This window comes from Pelophylax lessonae (genome assembly GCF_965119305.1).
Source record: "Pelophylax lessonae genome assembly, chromosome: 2".
NCBI lineage: Eukaryota > Metazoa > Chordata > Amphibia > Anura > Ranidae > Pelophylax > Pelophylax lessonae.
In genome coordinates this window covers 481,487,016-481,510,535 of record NC_138769.1, presented here as the reverse complement: position 1 = coordinate 481,510,535, position 23,520 = coordinate 481,487,016, and the positions used below count along the sequence as shown (strand labels likewise).

The window sequence follows — 23,520 nt, the reverse complement described above, 5'->3', positions numbered from 1 at the left end:
TGCTAAATATAGGACACAACAGTCTTGATTAAAAAGGCCTTCCTAATAATAGATGAGAAGAATATGAAGTTTCACGGGTGTTGGTGATAGCTTCCCATTCTGCCCATGTTTTTTCACATTTAGCAAGGCAGCCTCTGTCCTCATAAGTCAGTCTATATAATGGTAGGACTTAATCCTCTTCCAATTGGAAAGTTGTATAAAATTAGTATTTTGTCCACTGAAAGACCACAGTTTTCTTGGCATAAAAAAGTAGACAGAGGAATTGCTTTTTGCCAGAGCTCATACCAATGTCTCCCAGAAGACCCAAACATTGTTTGGGGTTGCAGATGTTAGGGATACAGAAATTATTAAACATAAACTCTGTGAAAAAAAAGTCAAATTTTACCACTGCTTCAAATTGTATGCAGCAAATCACCCTCTACTCCTTGACATTCGTGAAAAATAGGCATGGTTCATTTACCTATTTTGAATAGTCTCAGTGGTGTGAAGTAAACTCTATGAAAGTACCCAAGTTGAAAATGTCTACCTCTCTAACAACAAAAAAAAAAAAAGGATTTGGAAAAATCCTTTCAGTTGTGTTCATCAACGTCAGCAATGTCTCCTCACCACGGTCTACAACTTTTTGAAGTCTAGAATCTTGCGCGTGCATGAGCATAGAGTAGTAATGGGAGACAAGTTATGTATGATTAGAATAAGGATAACTTCTAAAGGAAAATTTAAAGTGTGATGGTGGGGAGTCAGATTGGGCTACAACAGCATGCTTAATGCACATACAGTATACTTGAAAAAAAATGTTACTGGGTGGGAGGGCATTGTGTCCAGAGTTTTGAAACTTTACCTCTGTCATATACAACCCCAATTCCAAAAAAGTTAATAGAAATAGAAACGCATCAAAATGTTTAAACTGAGAAAATGCACCATTTTGAGGAAAAATTTTTTTTTTTTTTTAAATTGATAGCAGAAACACGTCTCAAAAATGTTAGGACAGGGTCATGTTTACTGCTGAGTAGCATCCCCTCTTCCAGGCCCGGACTGTTTCCTCAATGTCTTTTATTTATATTTAGCCTGCTGTAGTCACTGTAATTCATCAATCATTTGGAATTATGTAAATAGGTCAGTATACAGGAAGTACAGGCAGACAGTTCTGAAGAGTAGGAAGATCAATGGACTAAAAGAGCGCTCCCCAGCACCCTTGCAGTTCATTGAGGACTTCAAGACTTGTAGTCCATTCACTCACAGATCGCTGTGAATGAATGGAGGGGCTGGCTGGGCTGAGCCAGCTGTACTACTTTTAGATTGTGACAGCGAGTGCAAGAAGAACCCACACCCGTTGTCATGGGGAGGAACGGGAAGGAAGGGGGGGGGGGGTTTGAAAGTTTGCTGGAACATGTTACACCCTAAATAGAAGTATAAGGTGAACTTATCCTTTTAAATGTAGCCGGAAATCCAGACATTTCCTATCAGATTTTATTTTGTCTCAATATTTTTAAGTTTTCTCTGTAAATTCTATCAACATTGAACAAAAAGGTTAGTGGTAACTTGGCAATGTTACTATTTGCAATCAAAATGTGCTTGAAATTTCTGTGTGTATTGCCAGCATCTGACATGGTAACTAAACCAAAAAAAAGAAGCTTTAGAAAGAAAGTTAAGCCATCTCTGTTATTAGGCTCAGACTAGCTGCTGTACAGTTAAGGAAGGGCAGATTCACAAATAGGTTTTTAGTAAATGCAAAAAGAACTGCGTGTCAAAAGTGGCAATAGCTGATGTCTCAAATTTTAGTTGCTTATCTGGAGGGACATGTAGTGATAGTCAGAAAATGCCTACATCAGCACATTTTAAAAGCAGTAGCCACTATGTTGCCTCAGTAATGGGCATGTTGCTCCGACACTTGGGGTGATCCTCATCGTGCTTCCCCAACATCATCCTCCACGGACGGCCCGTTGGCCCAGTTCTCTACCAGATTGTTGGCATACTCCTGGTCCAGGGCGGCCCCTTCTCTAGCTGTTCTCTCCCACCCTGCCAAGGTTCTTTATTCCCCCCCCCCCCCCCCCCGTGCACATGCCCATGTCCACCGCGTCCACTTCTGTGTGAGCTCCCTTGGATGGCCCGGCGCTGTCCCAGAACATAAACAGACTAATGAGGTTAAAAAGGCTTATGCTCAAAAAAGCTCAAAGGAGCTTTAAGAAGCTCAATAAAAATGTGCACAAGAGCACAAAAAAAGCACAAGCTTCTTCAAGCTGAATTAAAAGTTCAAATGCCTGTAAATGCAGCTTTTTTTTTTTTTTGTGCTGCAGTGTGCATGAACCCTAAAAGTATTTACTCGGCTGTATAGCCACTTAGATCACTTTTACAAGAAAGAGAATCGAAAGCTGAAAATGGTGCCAGGATCATGGTTGTAGCTGCAAAGAGTTTACAGGAGGATTGCTCACCCATGATATTTCTGAAGTGTTTTTCAATAAAGAACTTAGGATTCCTCTCCTCTGCACACTCAGGAAATCCCAGCAGACAAATATTATCTTCACCATTATCAGTCTCCTATCACTTGATTTATCAACACAGGCTGTGATGTCTTGTTTGGAAGAATGAGGTCTGCAGTCAAGGGGTGAACAGATTCCTCCAGAGTGCTATTTCTTTGTTCTGCCTCCTGAATTCTCCTCACTCTTTGTAAATTGCATTTCAGCAAATAGATGTCAAACCATACTGTTTCAATCTGCTGTGTTAGCAATGACTGACAAAGTTTTTTTGGCCTCAATAATTTGTTATGAGGAGGGCTCAACAGCCATGTCTGTTTGTGCATGGGGGATACAATTACCTTTAGTCTCCCCTAAAGCCAGAATCTACAGTGTCCCAGGTGAGGATGGGGTTGAAAACTGCTCCATCTGTAAAGGGAGAGGCTCAGGATCATCAGACAATATGGCGACCGTGCCATCATGCTTTTTTCCCACGCCAAATTTAGCATCCTCTTATCCGGGCCATGGGTTCTGTTTTGCATGATCTTCACCATCATGATGGTAGGGAAGGATTGCACAAGGCAGGGAGGCGCAGCAGTCGATACCCAGGATCACTGGATAGATGTGGTGAGCAGCTATGGAGCTCTCTCAGAATGCTGCTGCTAACTCGTAAACCATAAACCCCAACTGGCATTTAATGCGTAAATTTATACAGTATACAATATGTGTCTGCTTCCAATAATCTTAGATGTTAGTCAACGTTCTCCAATCCTGCTAGTAGATCTTTTGAACTTTTACCTTTCCCTGTTTTTATAAATCTAGTCTTAATCTTCGTTCATTGGCAAACTATGAATGCCTATGAGAAGTATTGATGTCCAGCCTTAAAGATTAGTTTCCATTCTCAAAAGATGATTGGATAAGCACACAAAAAGTTAACAGGCAGGACAAAAAACTCTGTGGCATTACAGCCATATGTTCATGAGATACCTATTGAAAGTTCCTATTTAGTTGAGGGGATTTACAAAAAGTGTAGAGGCTGTTCATTTTGCAAAGGGAATTTTAGTATATATAGTGAATCTGTAAACACCCAACCATGTTCTGTCTTGAGCTGCATGGTCAGTGTTTATGGAGCTTTTTTGCACCCTTTCTTTGTCAAGTCTCAAATAATATCTAGACACCTTATCTCAAGGTATAGCTGAGTTTTTTTATATCTGAGATGAAGCTATTATCTCTACATGACTAATAAAACATTGATGCATAATCTGATAATGCAAAATTTGCTTACTGTAAAAAGATTGTTATCTTAATTGAGGTGCAGTATATTAATCATCAGACCTGTAAACTCATGATATTCAAAAGTACATATGAACTCTGTAAGATGTGACTGTGTTTCACTTGCACAACGGAGACTTTGGTCAGCAGTGAACAGTTTTATAAAAAGAACACATTGATATACATAAGGAGTGATTGCAACCAGATTAAATATGAATGCTTTACAAATATTCACTCACTAAGTTATTGTGAAAGGCTAGAATTGTAAAGGTTAGGTCAGTGTTTTTTTTTTATTATTGTGTAAACCATAAAATGATCTTGTTTGATATTTCAATAATAGCAAACCATTAGAACCATTGTCTATTTTTACTGTATTGTGCACCTATCTCTGCTGTTAAATATGAATAAATGCCGAAATTCCTTCAATAATTCTTTGCAGGGAAATCTAAAATAGAAACTTACAGTACACTGTGGGTAAAAAAGGTATTGAAAATGTCACCATTTTTCTAGGTAAATCTATTTCTAAAGATGCTATTGACATGAAATTTTCACCACGTGTCGGTAACAACCCATGCAATTCATACATACAAAGTCGAGCTGCACGAGTCTGGATAAAACGAGAATCACAATTTTTTTTCTTAGAATAAAGATCACGATTCTCTCACAATTCTTGGCGTAACGTCATCTTTTACATTATACAAAAAAATTGGGCTTACTTTACTGTTTATTTATTTTTTTTGAATTCATTTAAGTGTATTTTTCCCAAAAAACTGCATTTGAAAGACTTCTGCGAAAATACAGTGTGACATAAAAGATTGCAACAATCACCATTTTATTCTCTAAGTTCTCTTCTAATAAAACAAATGTGTGTGTGTGTATATATGTATATATATATATATATATATATATATATATATATACGTATATTTATAAATATAATGTTTTGGGGGTTCTAAGTAATTTCTATCAAAAAATACTGATTTTAACATGTAAGCAACAAGTGTCAGAAATAGGGCTGGGGCTTAAGTGGTTAAGAACTGGGGTATGTAAACGTTTTATCAGAGTCATTTGGGTAATTTCTGTTGTCATGATTTAAAAAGAGTAAACACAGTTGATTGATAATAAATGGCTTCAGCCAAACACTAACCATGAGTGAAAAAAAAGTTTTTTGTGTTATCATTCATATGCTCTGAAAATGGCCAAGAAATCAAGAGGTTAAACTGCCCTCACTTACAGACAGAAGTTCATTCCTTTGATCTAAAAGAACAAAATGATACATTGTAAAACATTGTGTTTATAGTTTATCTAGCAGCCCTAACAATGTTGATAAACATTTGCTGGAGGCTCTTCTTTTCTTTTTTGACAGCTGTGAGTGAGCAGAGAACAGCTCTGTAAGAATTGTTGAGGACATGCCGTTTTAAGATCTTGAGGGGGGGGAGGGGATTTTGTTGAGGACATGTCGTTTTAAGATCATGAGGGGGAGTGAATCGAGATTGTGATTTTTTTTTTTTTTTTTTTTTAACGATTAATCATGCAGCTCTAAAACAAAGAAACCAAAATAAATAAGTTCAGAAATTAAGTAATGTGTAATAAAATGGAATGACACAGGGAAAAAGTATTGAACACACTAACTGAAATGTATTTAATACTGTGTACAAAATCCTTTGTTGATAAGAACAGCTTCAAGATGCCTCCTGTATGGAGAAACTAGTGGCATGCATTGCTCAGGTGTGATTTTGGCCCGTTCTCCCACACAAACTTGAAGGATTTGTGGGCCTCTTCTACGAACTCTAGATTTTAATGTGTAGTGTATCTAAAGCCATACTATTTAAAACATTCTCTTCCTTCCTCTTTCTCAGTTTGACAGACAGTGAAAGGAAATCCAGTATTTTACAATTGTCACTGGAACAGGCTGTTAAAGGAAGTCCTTCAATGGGAACACCTATTCCAGTGACAACTGTCTAAAGCCTGGTACACACAGGCAGTTTTTTTTTTTTTTTTGTTTTTGTACAACCCAGCAGGCTGAACAAAAAAAAAAGAGGGCTCGTTGTACTAACTATGCGATGTTAGTAAAGCGATCTCCACGCTGAGCTATTGTGTTCTGACAGGGGTCCTGCACACCAGTCAGTGCTCGCAGCCACTGGTTTGCAGCTGTTTTTCCAGCATGCCTGTTTGACAGAAGCTGGGCGTTCTGCCGGTTTCTGGTTTACAGGCTGCTGTACACACAGACTGAATTTCAGTTGGTTTCTGTTGAACCTTCTGATTACCTACGATATTCAGGCCATGTGTACCAGGCTTAAGAGAGGGAGTTTCTTCACTTACTGTTGTGTCTCCAGGACAGGAAGTTAAGGGAAACTTCCACTAATAGATCAAATACTGCAAATTAAAAAACAAAACCATGTCCGAAGTTCTAAGTGTTTTAACCACATTCTTGCTCTATCCAAAGCTAAATAAAAAAAAATAAAAAATGTGTTTTAGATTTACTTTAATGTACTCATCAGTAGAAAAGGGTCTACCACAAAAATAAAGAGCCTCTCTATAATCTAATAAAAGATGTAGGCTATTATTTAAAATATGGAGCTGTTGAAATCAATAAATAGAATTAGTTAACACATTTTCTTGCAGTTGTCCTAGTGTCTAGTGGAAACTCATGTTGAGCAAAATATATAGGTTTTCATTGCTGACTATTCCCTCTGCAAATGTTAGTTCCCTGCTGTCAGTTGTTTTAAAACTTTCTTTCAATGTTTAGAAATAACTATGCTGATCAGAAGATCTACCTTCTCTCTCATTAGCCTTTGCAGAAGCATAACAGTTAGGCCTCATTCACATGAGCATACCTAACCATACGCCTGTGCAAAGGGCTGTCTTCACCTGCATAGAATGTACACTTGTTCCATCTGCATCCTCATGCCCGCAGACCCATTTTTGTCTCTTGCTACGCAGTTGCTGCACAGACACAGCTGCTGGTCCTAATATGACAGTTGCGCGGGTACATCTCCCCAAATGCGGATAGTTTGCCTTCAGGAACACACAAACCCACATGGCTGTCAAGATTGGGATCAGCTGCTGTGTCTGTGCAGCTGATGTGTCCCAAGAGGTATAAATGGGACTGCCTGCATGTGGAAGCACAGAATTTCTGTGTGGGCAAAATTGGCCCTTCACACTAGTGTATGAATAGGTACACCTGTGTGAATGAGGCCTAATGGCAGACTTTGAATGAGAGCTGGAGTGACACAAAACACAAACACTTCCAGCGCATAGAGTTCAGCCTCAGAGTCATTTTGTGCAGTGTGTCATCAAAAGAAATGAAATAACTTCTTTCAGGTATGCATCATCGATGCAGCCCTCCTCAGATTGGGGAATCTAGTAGACATCTGTGAAAGAGCACACAGGAGGGTGCACACGCCTAGTTCTTAACAAAGGTTTATTGTAAAAATAAAACATACAGCCAAATAGACACATTCACAAAAATAAATTTATGCAGGCGTTGTATGACCCTAAATCTTAATCCAGTGCAGGACTAGCATGGCCGAACACACCATAACACTGCGCTGGCCATTAGTATTGTAGTTCACCTTTGACCCTGTTTGAGGTTGTGTAACCACCCCTTCCTTTGGGTGTCGCCAACTGTAGTGTTCATATATGGCATTTGTTGTGATAGTGGGTTTATCAAATATTATTGTGTGGACCTGGCCAGTCATGTCAAGCACCACACCCCAAAAGGCATATGATAGACAAGAGGAAAGAGAAACGGGGCTTTTCCGGTGCTTGGCTACCCCACTCAGCTAAAAGAAAATGTCATAAATCCTAAAAAATCTTACTTTCTGAGTATCATAAGAAGATTAAAAATCATTATTCATATCAATCATAACAGGTATAATTCATACATCATAGTAATCCTATTTATTGTACACTACAATCAATAAAAGAATCACCCCCCTCAATAAAGGGGCTCAATCTCTCCAACAGATTCACTGTGTGTACAGTGTACCCATGTACTGTACATGTAGGAGAGCAGAGCTTTTCCTGATGCGTTTCGCCTATTCGGCTTCCTCAGGGGAATTGAATGAAGAGGGTTCAAAAAAGGTGACTATGAAGAAAAAGAAAAAAAAAACAACAAAATATACTAGTACAAAATTATATTCAATATTACTTTGCATAGCATGATCAAATGCTATTTTTCACATCTACACAGTAATCACTGACTATATATATATATATATATATATATATATATATATATATATATATATATATATATATATATATATATATATATATATATATATATATATATAATATAAAATCTCAAGACCTTAAAATGAAGCATTCACTTACAAAACCTATATTGGGATTTCAGAGGGGATTGCAGGTATTTGCTTTGTCCCGGGCTGATGGTCTGCCAATGTAACAATGATAGAGAGTCACGTACGAAGAGGGGAGAGCATGGCAGGGTATATCCATATCCCATGTAGAGAGAGGGAGAGGAGCAGTCCACCCAAATTCATGAGTCCAACCCAATCAAGGAGGGAAGGGCTATGAATATATATCACCAAGCAAAGCTCCAAAATGGATCCTACATAAAGAGAACAATTCCATGAGGGAACACACCCCCAAGGAAGATTTGATTTTGAGATTTGGAGATATGTAATCTGATGTAAGGATGATGTATCCTTACATCAGATTACATATATATTTTTAAGTCACCCTTCTGGAACATTCAGAGACATACCTTATCCTCTACAAAAACAAAATCCCACTATCAGGAATGTACTGTGCTTTCTCGTAAATATGTGTACTATGATGTATGAATACCTGTTATGATTGATATGAATAATGAATTGTAATCTTCTTTTGATACTAAAAAAGTACGTTTTTTTTTTTTTTAAGATTTATCAATTTTTCTTTTTGCTGAGTGGGGTAGCCAAGCACCGGAAAAGTCCAGTTTCTCTTTCCTTTTGTCTCCCTGGTGGGTTTAGCTCTGAAGAAGGGGGTGTGTCCCCCAAAATGCATCATCTTGCCAGTGTAGCGTTAGGATGTGTTTGACCACACTATTTCCACACTGGATTGAGATTTAGAGGGAATTCATCAAAACTGGAGCAGCCAGAATCTGGGACAGTTGTTTATGGCAACCAATCAGCTTCTATCTTCAAAGCTTAACTAAACAAGCTGAAGATAGAGTCTGATTGGTTGCCATCCACAGCTGCTCCAGATTCAGGCTGATCCAGTTTTGATAAATTCCCCCCTTTGTGTCTATACATTTATTTTCGTGAGTATCAATTTGACTGTTTGTTGTGTTTTAAACAAAAAACCCTCGCGTGTGCGCCCTCCTGTGTGCTCTTTTACAAGAACTGGAATGACCCTGGAAGACTTTAAAAACTTAGCAGACAACCTTGTGAACAAATGGCAAGATAAGTCTATTGGCAAAATTTGACGGTGCCGGCTGATAAAGTATTGTTTCTCCAGAATAAGTGCAGCATCTCTAATACGAATGTACAGGGAACTTTAAAAAACAAAACAAAACTGAGGTCAAATGCCTTTAGCAAGCTTTGGTGATCTCAATGTTCAGAGTCAAGAAGTGTAATTCTCTAAAGATGTGGTTTGATACTTTTGTTTAAACAAGCCTTCTCCACATCATCTTAGTGGTCATGAACTGAAATGGATGATAATACCAGTTCAATTTTGTTTAATTATGAGCAAAGCGTGGAGCGCAGTTATGGAGGGAAAAGCATTTGATGTAGACGCGGTTGCCAAAGCTTGTTTGACATTTCGTGCTGACTTCTCCTTGAGAACATCCTTTCGCCACAGCTACTTGATGCTGAAAAGTTCTGAGGTCATTGATCTTTTTATAAGCATTTAAACGCAAACTCCAGAATCACTAAACAAAACTTGTCTCCTTTTCCCCAAGCCATAAATCTAAATTGTTTCTTGGAAACTAAAAGAAACGTTTACCCTTCCTTGAAGCAACACATAATTCCATTTTATGTTGTCAAAGCAGAGTTTGCTGACGTTTATAGATCAATATAGTTTTCTTCAGCGAAAATGCTTTAAGCTGTGTCATAATAGAAAAGATTGGTATGGGGAATATGTGCCTAGTCTGTGCTCGTACATCATTTTATCTGTCTGTGAATCTGCCGCAGCTCAAGTGACTGTTGATGATGTTCAGGCTAAATGGCTTTTTATGGGCAGCAGACTCTGAGCATCTTTTGTGACATTGAATGGGATTATTATTACCACTGCCATGTCTGGAGTGCTAGTTCATCAGTGTTGCAATCAGCTGTGCTAGAAAATTAACTATATAAAATCCAATTCATTTGCAATTAAGCAGAACTCATTTCTATGTTGATTAAATTACCATCTGAACATTGTTGTCCTTAGGATGCGTACTGTTTAGTCATGATGCTATCAAGAGTTACAGGTACTTCAAGCTGTGATGCCAACGCTTTGGTGGCAGTTAAGAGCTCTGCTTATGCTGGTGTCATTTAGGCTGGGCTATAAAAAGTATCGCCCCAATTTCAGCTCTAATTTGCGTGCTGAGATATTGCACAACAATCCCACCAATTCTATAGAAAAGAACTTTTAAAACTATCAAGCTTATTTAGTAAGTCTGTACAACAACAAGTGAAGATATGCAATGTGTAATACAGGGCTTGACAAATTTGCTTTAAATCTAGGAGCCAGCTAAAAAAAAAAGTTCAAAGTTTGTGCGCAGCGATATGTAACATGTGTATCGAAATGGAAGTCTTCATGCGTAAGAACCCCAACGCTGCATTTACGTTTGTACATGCATATATCTCGGGGTGAGGGAAGTGACAGAAGAACAAACTGTAACCAATGTGGACGAGAAAAAACAACCGATGTGAAACTGATAAGAGCTGGAGAGATAAAGATTGGGAAAACTTTGGCAAAACAGAGTCACGGATTGTTCAGTGCTGATGACTGGCAATGCAAAATAAAAAGGAGGTGGCTTTTATGAACGTGGGAAAGTAGAATACATTGAGCGAGAATCTGACGGAGAGTACGATGAGATATCTTGATACTTTGCATTTCTTTCTATGTTATATGTACATACCAGTCGGATCCTGAAGAAGCTATGTCAGCGAAACGTGTTGATCCGTCAGTGAACCACTGTATATATTCCAATTATCTGATTCCTTCTTGCATATGTATCAACAATCTGATTGTATGTGTTTTAATTGATCTCACTTTTTGTACAAATAAAATAATATAATTTTATATGAAAATATTTTTTTCTAGTGGATATGTGGCACACTCAAATCCCCACTGCCCAGGTCTGGTAGACAACTCATCCCGTTTAGTTCCCCTACCCTTTACCCTTGTTTTTTCACTACCTTACCTGGACCCTTTTTACTTCCCACTTATATTTCGGGAACGGTGCCTGTGTTTGCCCAGCCTACCATCCTCCATACAATTCTCATTTTCCATACCCCTGAATGTTTTGATCTTTGAGATGTACATCCAAGAGTCTTTTAAAAGTAGCCGTACTCCCCGTAGTTACCACCATTTGCAGTAGAGAGTTCAACAATCTTAAGCCCTTACTGTAAAACAAAAACCCTGCCTAGCCTGAGGTTAAACCGCTCTAATCGCATTGTATGGCCTCATGTCCTCTTACATTCCTTGCAACTGAACCATTTTTTTTCTATGCTGAGATCACCATTAATGTATTTGTAAATCGTTTTCATGTCACCTCTCAGGCGTCTCTTCTCCAGGGAGAATAAATCAAGCGCTTGTAAACGTTCTTTATAATGAAGGTCTTCCAATCCCCTAATTAGTTTAGTTGCCCTTCTCTGGACTCTCCCCAGTTCCAACACATGCATTTTTGTTTTTAGTCCCCAAGTGCAATACCTTACACTTCTCCACATTAAACCTCATTTGCCATGTAGTTGCCCACTCTGTTATTTTGTTCAGGTCATTCTGTAAGATTTCTACATCATGGTGTGAAGTTATTACCCTGCTTCATTTTGTGTCATCTGCAAAAACTGAGATTGAGCTAATGATCCCGCCTTCAATGCTATTTATGAATAAATTGAACAAAATTGGTTCCAGGACTGAGCCTTGGGGGACCCCACTTAACACTCCAGACCAGTCTTGAGTATGCATTATTTATTATCACCCTTTGGACACGCCCCTTTAACCAGTTTTCTATCTAAGAGGAAACATTGTGGTCTATGCCTGCAGACCTTAGTTTGTAAATTAAGCATTTGTGGGGAACTGTATCAAATGCCTTAGCAAAATCCAGATACAACACATCCACAGGTCCCCCTATCTAGTTAACAGCTCATCACCTCTTAGAAAATTAACAGATTGGTTTGACAAGAACGTCCTTTTGTAAACCCGTGCTGATTACTGCTGATGATGTTGTTGACTTTAGCAAATTCTTGGATATAGTATCACCCCTTCCAGTAGTTTACATACTATTGACGTCAGGCTGACTGGCCTATAATTTCCCGGGATATGCCTCTGCCCTTTTTTGAATATTGGTATCACGTTCGCTTATCTCCAGTCACCTGGTACAGTTCCTGTCAAAATACTATCTGCAAAAATCCGGAACCGTGGTCTAGATATAACCTTTCTTCTGCTATTTGTCTCTCATTGTCATTTTTAGCCTTCTTCATTTCGTATTTACATTTCTTATTTGATTCCTTGTATTGCTGGAAAGCTGATAATGTCCCCTCCAATTTAACAGAATGTAGAAAAAAAACTACCTGCTCAGTGCCCGGAACTGCATGTCCAGGGCATCAGGCGAAACAAATTGTGCATCCCTGCAAAAGTGAATAAGCTGAAAAAAGCCCAGGCGCAGGGACACAATTTCTAGTTGCCACGGTGAACTGGCACCTGGAATTTGTCGAGCCCTTGTGTAATAAACCATCATGAGTTTGCAATCAGCTGACAGTTAGGAGTTTGATTTTGATTTGTTGGTTTCTTTTTTATTTTTACTGTTTTGCCACATAACTGTAATATGCTTTAAAATGACATACTGTATGCTAATGATTCGATAACACAGTTATATTAATACATTCCTATTTAACCAATACAAAACTGTTTTTTTCTGTTAAATCAGTGATATAAAAAAGCAAAGATCCCCTTGCTATGGGAATATATTAAGTAAACAAATCCTAATTCAAAAACATGTTTTTTTTTTTTCGCAAACTGCTGCCACCTTAAATCAAAATGCAATTAATCTCAAAATATTAAAAGTGAAAGTACTTTAAACGGTAGCGCTGTGCTCAATTGCTGATAAACATACAATTATTACCATATGTTATTCAAACCAAAAACCATATTGATATCAAACAAAATATTCCTCATATCACAGTGAGGCAAAGAAAATAAAAATGTGTATCAGTGTAAAATAGTCCACCACAGAGTGAAAAAAAGAGTGTCTAAATCTTCAATTATGTGATTGAATTCCGTCACACACCTCCTCATGTGTGTTAGTGATCCCACTCCCCAGCAGAGTACACACTTACCAAAATCAATTGCCTTCCACTCTTGTGGTTGGCACAAATAGCATAAACCGATGTCCTGCTGTTAAGATCAGGAGATGTTCCTATGTAGCTCCATATTCGTAAATACCACCCAATGATATATGAAAAGGAAACAGAGATAGACTCCAATGGTACAGTAACCAAAATAATCCACAATTTTATTAAAACCATGATTCCAAACTACTAACTTTGTACAAAATAAAAACTTGCATATATTTTAAAATCACACTGTGACATTAGGTGTATAGTGATAGGCTGGATGTCTCACCACTTCCAGGAGTTAAAGCTAAGCTCGCACGTCTCCGTGTTCGCATCCCTCCTCCTTCCTTACTTTCTGATGCCTTCAGCTGTTGATGCATAACCAGGTACGGATGCGTTTCATCACTTCCGACTTCGTCACAGGGGGTTATTAATTGTATGTTCATCATTGAGCACAGCGCTACCGTTTTGAAGTACTTTCACTTTAAATGTTTTGAGAATAAATCAGTGATCTGTATTAAATCCAAAGTAAAAGACAGGTCTCGGGATTAGCTTGCTGAATCGGAGGTGGTTTTATTTATCCTGAAATCAAGGCATAAACAATTGTGAGATTGAAGTCAGACCTAGACACGTTTAGCACCAAAAGGTACTTATCGTGGCACCTGTAGTCCACTTAGTCAAGACCTCCATAGAAAAAGAGATGTTTTTCAGATTACTTATGGCACTTTTCTACTGCAAGTACCGGCTCGGCTCCACTCAGCCCTGCTTGGCCCTGTTTGATTTTCCACTGCATGGTACCACATGGTACGGTGTTGGAACGGTTCGGTACAGTTTGCTTTTCCACTAAAGTAAAGTGGGTGGGATAACAATGATTCTCTGACCAATCAGTGGCTAGTAGTGACAAACAGTCAAGGCTGCATGCAAAGGATTGTGGGATATGGTACCTGTATGGCCCTCTTGGAACCACAACTGAGGTGGTACTGTTTAAGTGAGCCGTACCGTTTGGTTCCATGTAGTGGAAAAGCACCGTACCGTACCGAACCGTTCCAACACCGTACCATGCAGTGGAAAAGCACAAAAGCGAGCCGAACCATTCGGTTCCATGCAGTGCAAAAGTGCCTTTAGTGGTGCCTCTCACCAACTCTTTTTTTGTTTAGGTTCTGACTTGACATACTGATGACTCCAGTTGACCAGGAAAGGCCTCACAAAAATTAGTGCTTTGGTGCTGACAATTGCTTGAACATAAATGTGGCTCTGGCTGTTTTGATATCATAGTGTGATTGAAGGACTAATGTATTCATAATACATCAAATTTCACCCTAAAGGATAGCTAAATGTAAGAACAAAAATGTAATTATTGCAGCTTACAGACCTTAAGTGTAGTGGCTTCCCTTGTGTTTTTTTTTTTTTTTAAACTAGGAACATTTTAAGCCAATACTAGAAAATATCTGTTTATCTTTCTAGAAATGCAGTGTCCTTGTCACTTCCTGTGAGCTGCACAGAAAAATATCTTCCTTCCTAGCTATCTTCTGTAAACTTCCGATAGCCCTTCCCTCCCATGTAATGATGATGAAGTGGTATGAACGTGTTTGTAGTCCATATCAGGAGAGCAGCCTAGGGTGACAACCATGACTCTCTACATAGATACAATGGGAGAATGCAATAAACGCCTAGGGACAGGGAGTGTGTTATTTGCATGAATACCAGGTGAAAATAAAGCAGATGAAGCCTGAAAAAATGAAAACTAGTACAGCCATCACACCAAGGACTAGTAAGCTGCAATATATAAAAATTTTGGTTTTGGGTTTAGATTCATATTAAGAAGCATGCATAGGTGGTGGGGTCTCCTCTCTGTTGCTACACAGAAAGGTCTTTAGCGGGGGCCACTTATAGTTTATAGTGAAACTCCCTTATTCTTAACCACCTGCCGACCTCTCACCATATATATACTACGAGTTGGTGGCAGGTGCAGGCACAGTCACGTTCATGTACGTAATTGGCCTTATCCTGGGTTTGGGACACGCATGTGCCTGCCCCGTGTCAACCTGTGCTGTGTCTAAACCGTTGGCAGCAGATTTCAGCAAATTATTTCTGCTTAAACCTGCTGATTGGCTGTGTCCAATCACACACAGAGTTTTGTTTACAAACACACAGAACATTGTGTACAAAGGTACAGCGGTCTGGCTGTTTCATTCTCCTGAAAAGCAGGAAGAAGAAACAGCCAGTTCAGAAAATAAAAGCAGCACACATTACACATTGTTAGGCACACAGTTAACCCCTTGATTGCTTCTAGACATTACGCTTTTCCAGCTAGTGTCATTAGTACAGTGTCATTGTACAAAATTATCACTGTATTAGTGTTAATAGCAGTGTCAGTTAGTGACCCTTCTAGATAGTGTCTGTTAGCACCGGATTTCCCACCCCCTTATCGCAGTCCCACTAGAAGTGGCTGATCACCGCCATTACAGTATAGCGTTTATAGCTATGTAAATTCCAGTATACAGTTGTCCTCATAAGTTCACCCTGGCACAATTTATGATTTCTTGGCCATTTTTCAGAGAAAATGAATGATAACAAAAAAACTTTTCTTTTACTCATGGTTAGTGTTAGGCCGGAGCCAATTATTATCAATCAACTGTGTTTACTCTTTTTAAATCATAATGACAACAGAAACTACCCAATGACCCTGATCAAAAATGTACATACCCTGGTGATTTTGGCCTGATAAGATGCACACAAGTTGACACAAAGGGGTTTGAATGACTATTAAAGTTAACCATCATCACCTGTGATCTGTTTGCTTGTAAATAGTGTGTGTATATAAAAGGTCAATGAGTTTCTGGACTGCTGTCAGACCCTTGCATCTTTCATCCAGTGCCGCACTGACGTTTCTGGATTCTGAGTCATGGGGAAAGCAAAATAACTGTCAAAGGATCTGCGGGAAAAGGTAGTTGAACTGTATAAAACAGTGAAGGGGGGTATAAAAAGATATCCAAGGAATTAAGAATGCCAATCAGCAGTGTTCAAACTGTAATCAAGAAGAGGAAAATGAGGAGTTCTGTTGAAACCAAACCACGGTCAGGTAGACCAACTAAAATTTCAGCCACAACTGCCAGGAAAATTGTTTAGGATGCAAAGAAAAACCCATAAATAACTTCAGGTGAAATACAGGACTCTGAAAACATGTGGTGTGGCTTTTTCAAGGTCCACAATAAGGAGGCACTTGAAGAAAGATGGGCTGCATGGTCGAGTCGCCAGAAGAAAGCCATTACTACGCAAATGCCACAAAGTATCCCGCTTACAATACGCTAAACAGCACAGAGATAAGCCTCAAACCTTCTGGCAAAAAGTCATTTGGAGTGATGAGACCAAAATTGAGCTTTTTTGCCACAACCATAAACATTACATTTGGAGAGCAGTCAACAAGGCTTACGATGAAAGGTACACCATTCCTACTGTGAAACACGGAGGTGGATCGCTGATGTTTTTGGGATGTGTGAGCTACAAAGGCACAGAAAATTTGGTCAAAAATGATGACAAGATGAATGCAGTATGTTATCAAGAAATACTGGAGGAAAATTTGCATTCATCAGCCTAGAAGCTGCGCATGGGATGTACTTGAACATTCCAACATGACAATGATCCTAAACACAAGGCCAAGTCAACCCGTCATTGGCTACAGAAGAATAAAGTGAAGGTTCTGGAGTGGCCATCTCAGTCTCCTGACCTTAATATCATTGAGCCACTCTGGGGAGATCTCAAACGTGCAGTTCATGCAAGACAGCCCAAGAATTTACAGGAACTGGAGGCTTTTTGCCAGGAAGAATGGGCAGCTTTACCATCGGAGAAAATAAAGAGCCTCATCCACAAATACTACAAAAGACTTCAAGCTGTCATTGATGTTAAAGGGTGCAATACACGGTATTAAGAACTGGGGTATGTAAACTTTTGATCAGGGTAATTTGGGTAGTTTCTGTTGTCATTATGATTTAAAAAGAGTAAACAAAGTTGATTGATAATAAATGGCTTCATCCAAACACTAACCATGAGTGAAAAAAGTTTTTGTGTTATCATTTATATTCTCTGAAAAATGGCCAAGAAATCATAAATTCTGCCAGGGTATGTAAACTTATGAGCACAACTGTAGTTACCATAGTTTGTAGGCGCTATAACTTTTACACAAACCAATTAATATACACTTATTGGGACTTTTTTTTTTTTTATTAAAGACCTGTAGCAGAATACATTTTGTCCCAAATTTATAAAGAAATTAGATTTAATTTTCTATTTTTGATTTGTTTTATAAAAGAAAGTCAAAATTATTGTTTTTTTTTTTTTCAAACTTTTTTGTCTTTTTTTTTTTTTTATGATTAAAAAATAAAAAACTCAGCAGTGATCAAATGGCAGCAAAAGAAAGCTCTATTTGTGTAATAAAAATATCAATTTAATTTGCGTACTGTGTTGCATGACTGTGCATTTGCCAGTTAAAGTAGCGCAAGTAGCAAAAAAATGCCCTGGTCATGGAGGGGGTAATACCTTCTGGAGGTCAAGTAGTTAAACCAGCACATGTTTTCAAATTAATTCCAGAAATGTGTTATGCAAGATAAAAATAATTCATTTTAATATTTTTTTCTATGCTCTCTTTGCTAATGAAGCATTGACTGTTTCATGTTTTTTTATCCTGGAGAAGTGATACAGTTTTAAAGCTAACTTTTATAGCAGAGACAGCTATTTCTAAGAATATCTTGTGGTATTTTTACACAAGCCCTACCCTTTAAAGGACATTTTGTACCTGCAATAAACTGTTAGTGAAACATACCGCGGGCTTATAACCTTCTCCTTTTGTACTGCACAAGGACAGGCGTTGCATGGTGCAAGTTCATCTAAATTATTACTGTGATACACTTGCCTTGTACAATATGCAGATTAACTATATTTATTCAAACTCCAGAATATGTATTCCAAAAATAAGCATAATTAAAGTTTCTTCTGAATATGGAACTGCAATTACTGAAGTACAGCTGACTGCAAGGGTCTATTAAATAAGCACCGGTCATATCTAATACTCTGAGAAAAGTGCTGTAATCATTTCCTTTTAACAAACTCCAGTTTTCTAAGCTGTTTGGTCTTTCTGTCCTTTTTCTATCTACCCTTCTTTCCTTCATTGCATGGGGGTTATTATATGGCTTTAAATATGAAATTATTATATTTAACCTAAGTCAGGAGCTTAGCTTTAATATCATTTTTAAAAAGTTATACATATATTTTATAATATAAAAGTTAAAGAAATACTATTGACTATAGTAGTGCCAAGGGAATAGGTGTTCCTTATCTGCAGTATATAGCAAACTAGGTCCTTAAACTTTTTTAAAATGTTATGATTTATTTATCAACCAAATATCTGGGTGGGGATAGGTACCTGACACTAACAAAAGTGAGTTGGAGGATTTTTTTGTTTCTCGCAGAGAAAGTTCATTTTCAGGCTTTCTTGGGGCAGAGGCAGCAGGTGAACTGTTTCTCTTAAAGCCTAAAGTGATTGTACATAAAGTCTAGTTTTTCTTTTTTCCTATAAAAATAAAAAACATGTTATACTTCCCTGTTCTGCGCAGTTGGTTTTGCACAGAGCCTGGATCCTCCTCGTCTCGGTCCCTCTTCAGTTCCTCTGGCCCCTCCCTCCCTTTTGAGTGCCCCCACAGCAAGCAGCTTGCTATGGGGGGACCCAAGCTGAGTCACAGCTCCGTGTATCCATTTAGACATGGAGCTGCGGTTTGGCCCCACCCCCCTCCACTGATTGGCTAACTGACTTTGATTGACAGCAGCCGGAGCCAATGGTGCCACTGCTGTGTCTTAGTCAATGAGGAGGGGAGATCCGGACGGCTGGGACAGTCGTGGACATCACTGGATAGAGAGGCTCAGCTAAGTATTGGGGGGCTGCTGCACACAAATGTTTTTTTTTTTATCTTATTGCATAGAATGCAATAGGATAGAAAACCTTCTGACTTTACAAGTCCTTTAAAGCTTCATAAAGCAATGGGTCTTGATGGTATTCATTGTAGAAATTTAGAAGAAGGGCCATTAGCTTATATTTTTACTCTTGGTTCACAGTTATGCATTTTTAATGTGCTACAATCTATTTAACATAGTTTCCTATGGATCTTCTTCTTTTGAGCTGGTGCATTTGTATCAGGTCCCGCAGAAGATTGCATTTTGCATGTAATATACTTCAATGTGGACCTGCACCAAAATTGCAAGTGCTACATTTTTTAAGTGTTTTGCATTTTTTTTTTTTTGCTATTAGGAAAGTTTGACAGTTCTGTTCATGTAGTGCGATTTTGATGCGGCTTTACACTTTCTGGCACTCAAGTAGCATCACAGTAGTGCAGGAACCTTTATGTGTCTAAAGTCACATGTTAAGGGCTAGGGTTAGGGTTACATTTTAGGGTTAGCAGTAAGCATTAGAGTTGAAAGTAATGGTTAGGCTTAACGGTAATTGTTAGGGTTTGAAGGCTAACCCAAGCAATTACCTCTAACCCTAACTCAAACCTTAACACCTAATGATTACTGCTAACTCTAACTCAAACCCTAATGATTACCGCTAACTCTAACCCTAACATTTACTCCTAACCCTAGCCCTTATTCCTAAACCTAACATGTGAACTTTGGACACATAAAGGTTCCTGCACTAAAGAGAGTGTAAAGTTAATTTTAAGTCGCACTACATGAACAGAACTGTCCTACTTTAGCCTAAAAAAAACAAAAATGCAAAATGCATCTAAAACTAGAGTTAGGAGTTAAGGGCCGAGGTTAGGGTTAAATGTTAGTTAAGGACTAGGGCTAGTGGTAATTGTTAGAATGTTACACCTAACTCAAACCCTAACCCTAGTGATTACCGCTAACTGTAACTCTAACCCTAAAATTTGATCCTAGCCCTTAACTCTAACCCTAACATTTACCCTAGCTCCTAACCCTAACATGCGACTTTGGACACATAAAGGTTCCTGCACTATTTTGATGCTACTTGAATGCCAGAGAGTGTAAAGTCGCATCAAAGTCACACCTACATAAACAGAACTGTCATACTTTCCCTTTAGCCAAAAAAAAAAAAAAAAAAAACCCAAAACACGTGTTCAAAAATGCACTGCAAAACACAACCACAAGCTGCATAGATGTGAACCTAGCCTTATTGAATCTTTTATTACAGCTAATATTGTACCCAACCACAAGGAGAGTAAGGAAAAAGCTGGCAGTCCAGTGAGTTTAACAACTCTTGTAAAATGAATGGAATTACTCCTGAAAAGAAAAATCAGTGATCATTTAAAAACACACAACTTGCTGGACCCAAAGAAGCATGGCTTTACTGAGGTTGGATCATGTCAGACTAATCCAATTATATTTTTTACTATTTTACAAATGTTTGGAACTATAGCGGTGCTTTCAATCTTGATTTTAGCAAATAATTTAATCTCATAAGAAAGTTATACAAGCTAGGGCCTATTCCTTGGTGGTTCAGTGGATATAAAGATGGCTAAAGGATAGATATCATATTGTGTTTGTAATTTGGGTACATTTTGAACATAGATCGCTCATAATTATACTGTATGTATTCATAAAAGATCAGTGCTGTCACCTTCCTATAGCAAGTGTTAGTACAGAAAGGTTTTACATGTTGCATTCATTAGTTAAAACTCCCAAGTTAGTTAAAGAAAAGTAAATGGAAAAAGAAAATCATTATAATTGAATTGCTTTATTTTCCCCCTTTTATTTTAGTACAAATATCAAATCCTTATTGATGGAACCGTTGCAGCATACAGAATGCCATACCTACTTGCTGGGAATAGTGTGATCCTTAAGCAGGATTCCATATACTATGAACACTTCTACAGTGAGCTCCAACCATGGAAACATTATGTGCCTTTTAAGAAAGACCTTAGTGATTTACTTGAGAAGATCCAGTGGGTCAAAGATCATGATATTGAGGTAAGCATACATACATCACCAAAATGTTATCCTTATTTATGTCTACTAATGCTTATACAGATGTTTTTGTTTATTGGTAAGGGCTGTGCACATATATATTTCTCAAAACATATGTAGGTTGTGCATTCTTCTTACTACAGTTGTAACTACAGTTGCAGGGGCTGTGTATCAATGTTCCATCCCTAGTGCAACTCAGAATGACCAAAAACAATACATACAGTAGATAGCACATCCTATCTTCATTCTATATATTCGCTAAGGATCCTTACTGAAGTTTTCAGACATGCAGATAGCCACTAGAGGAGGGTCTTTTTTTCTGGATCTAAAAAATGCTTGTTAAAACAGGGAATAGCAAGCAAGGAGAATGTGAAATACATTTTCCAATTTTTTTGGTAAACACTACACTACTGTTCCCTTAGAGAGACACTGGGGTTGATTTTCTAAAACTGGAGAGTGCAAAATATGGTGCAGCTCTGCATAGAAACCAATTTTTTTTTTTTTTTGTCAAAGCCTAATTGAACAAGCTGAAGTTAGAAGCTGATTGGTTTCTATGCAGAGCTGCACCAGATTTTGCACACTCCAGTTCTATTAAATCAAGCCCACTGTCACCCTACCCATGCAAGGCAAAGCCAAAGTTTAGAGTGTCTTTGCAAAAGCCTTGAATTTGACCCCAACCTACAACTTGCTTACACTCCCCTTACAGAATTCCCCCAGTGTTTCCTCCTCCTCTGCAGCTGTCAGCGATACCAGGCACTTCCAATTATGGAGGAGCAGATGATCTCCTCCTCTGTAAGGCCCTTTTCACACAGGCGGACCGTTCAGATCCGCCTGTCCGTTTTTTTGGCGGATCTGAACGGTCCCCCCATGAATTCCTATGGGGCATCGGATGTCAGCGGAGACATGTCCACTGACATCCGACCCGATCTGATCCGTCAAATCTGGACAGATGGAAACCCTATTTTCCATCCATCCATCGGATCGGATGGGATCGGGTGAGAACGGACTGACGGTCCGTTGACATCCGATTTCCCCCATAGAGATGCATGGGGAACTGTCAGCTGTGTCTCCGCACACAGCGCGGAGACACAGCTTTCCTCCTGCTGCTCAGCGGGGGATCAGCGGCTCGATCCCCCGCTGAGAAAAACGGACTCCGTCCAACGGACGGAGTGTGTGAAAGGAGCCTAAAAGTTCTCAGGTCTAGCAGCTAATTATTACACCTGAGCGCTATCACATGCCAAGGGAGTGCCATCACCACTACCAGGCTCATTTTAGTATTGGCTACTAAGGAGGTAGGAACAGTAAGTTATCACTTATAAGGGGAGTATAGAGGGATCAGGGAGGTTGCCTTTACAGAGACACTTGTCACTTTCCTTGTAAGCGCAAGCATTGCAAGTTATAATATAACAAGTATTGATATAGCAAGTGTAGCAAGACCCCTCTCCTTTTTCTTTACACCTTTTTATGTTGTCATCTTAATCTTAAACACAATTTAATTGAGCTATACGTTAATTGAAACTACATACAGCTAGTGTAAGTACCTAAATCTTGATATCTGTCTTCTGTAATCCTATGCCCATTAGCACTCAGATTGAGAGAGGGAGTGGTAACAGTGTGAGCCAATCAGGATTTATTTGTTTTGCATATATGAACATGCCTACAGATGGCAGAGCAGAGGGACAATTGCATCAATGTACTGTCGCTGTTTCATTGTCTAGTCACAGGTTGGGGGCAGGTCCTAGACCACACTGTATTGCTTAAAACTGCCCACAGATGGATTCGCTGGTTTAGCAAAGACCGGCTAAATTTCGATCTGTCCATCTTTGGCCGTTCCCACTTGAGAGAAGTCAATCTAATGGTGGGCTTCTCTCAAGTGGAAAAGTTGTAAAATTTTCATTTCTATTGGCTGCAGCACTGATCAGTGCATTCTGACGATGTAGCCGTCCCTGCTGTCAGAATACAATAGTACAGTGGGGAAGATTCCTCTATTTACCTTGCTTGTATGGATGGGGATATCTATTTGTTTTTTTCACTGGCTAGTCAAAAAAGCAATCCATGTATGGCCAACTTAACTACAGTGTAGTCTGTTGAAAGGTCCAGAATATAGTTATGATGTCTGGCAGGGCGCCTGGATTAAAGAAAATTAAAAATGATTTGGCAGGTAGCACAAATTAAAGTTTAACACCATGACATAAGATTCTTGTAATGGCAAATACAGTATATAACTTTGGATTCTAGCTGTGAGAGCAGAACCTTGTCAGTATGGCTTTGAGGAAATGGGTGGAGAGGCATTCTACTAGAGAAGTTTAAGCCCCACAGTTTCAGAATGATTAGAA

The 23,520-nt window shown here is 38.7% G+C and overlaps 1 protein-coding gene across 1 annotated transcript in view; it reads left to right on the top strand.

The window, feature by feature from the left end:
• POGLUT2 (protein O-glucosyltransferase 2) overlaps positions 1-23,520 on the top strand; it is a 97,733-nt gene that overhangs the window by 59,195 nt on the left and 15,018 nt on the right. Inside the window, exon 7 of the mRNA XM_082244516.1 lies at positions 20,978-21,187. Coding sequence (XP_082100642.1) covers positions 20,978-21,187 — 210 coding nt within the window. The remainder of the gene's footprint in view (positions 1-20,977; positions 21,188-23,520) is intronic.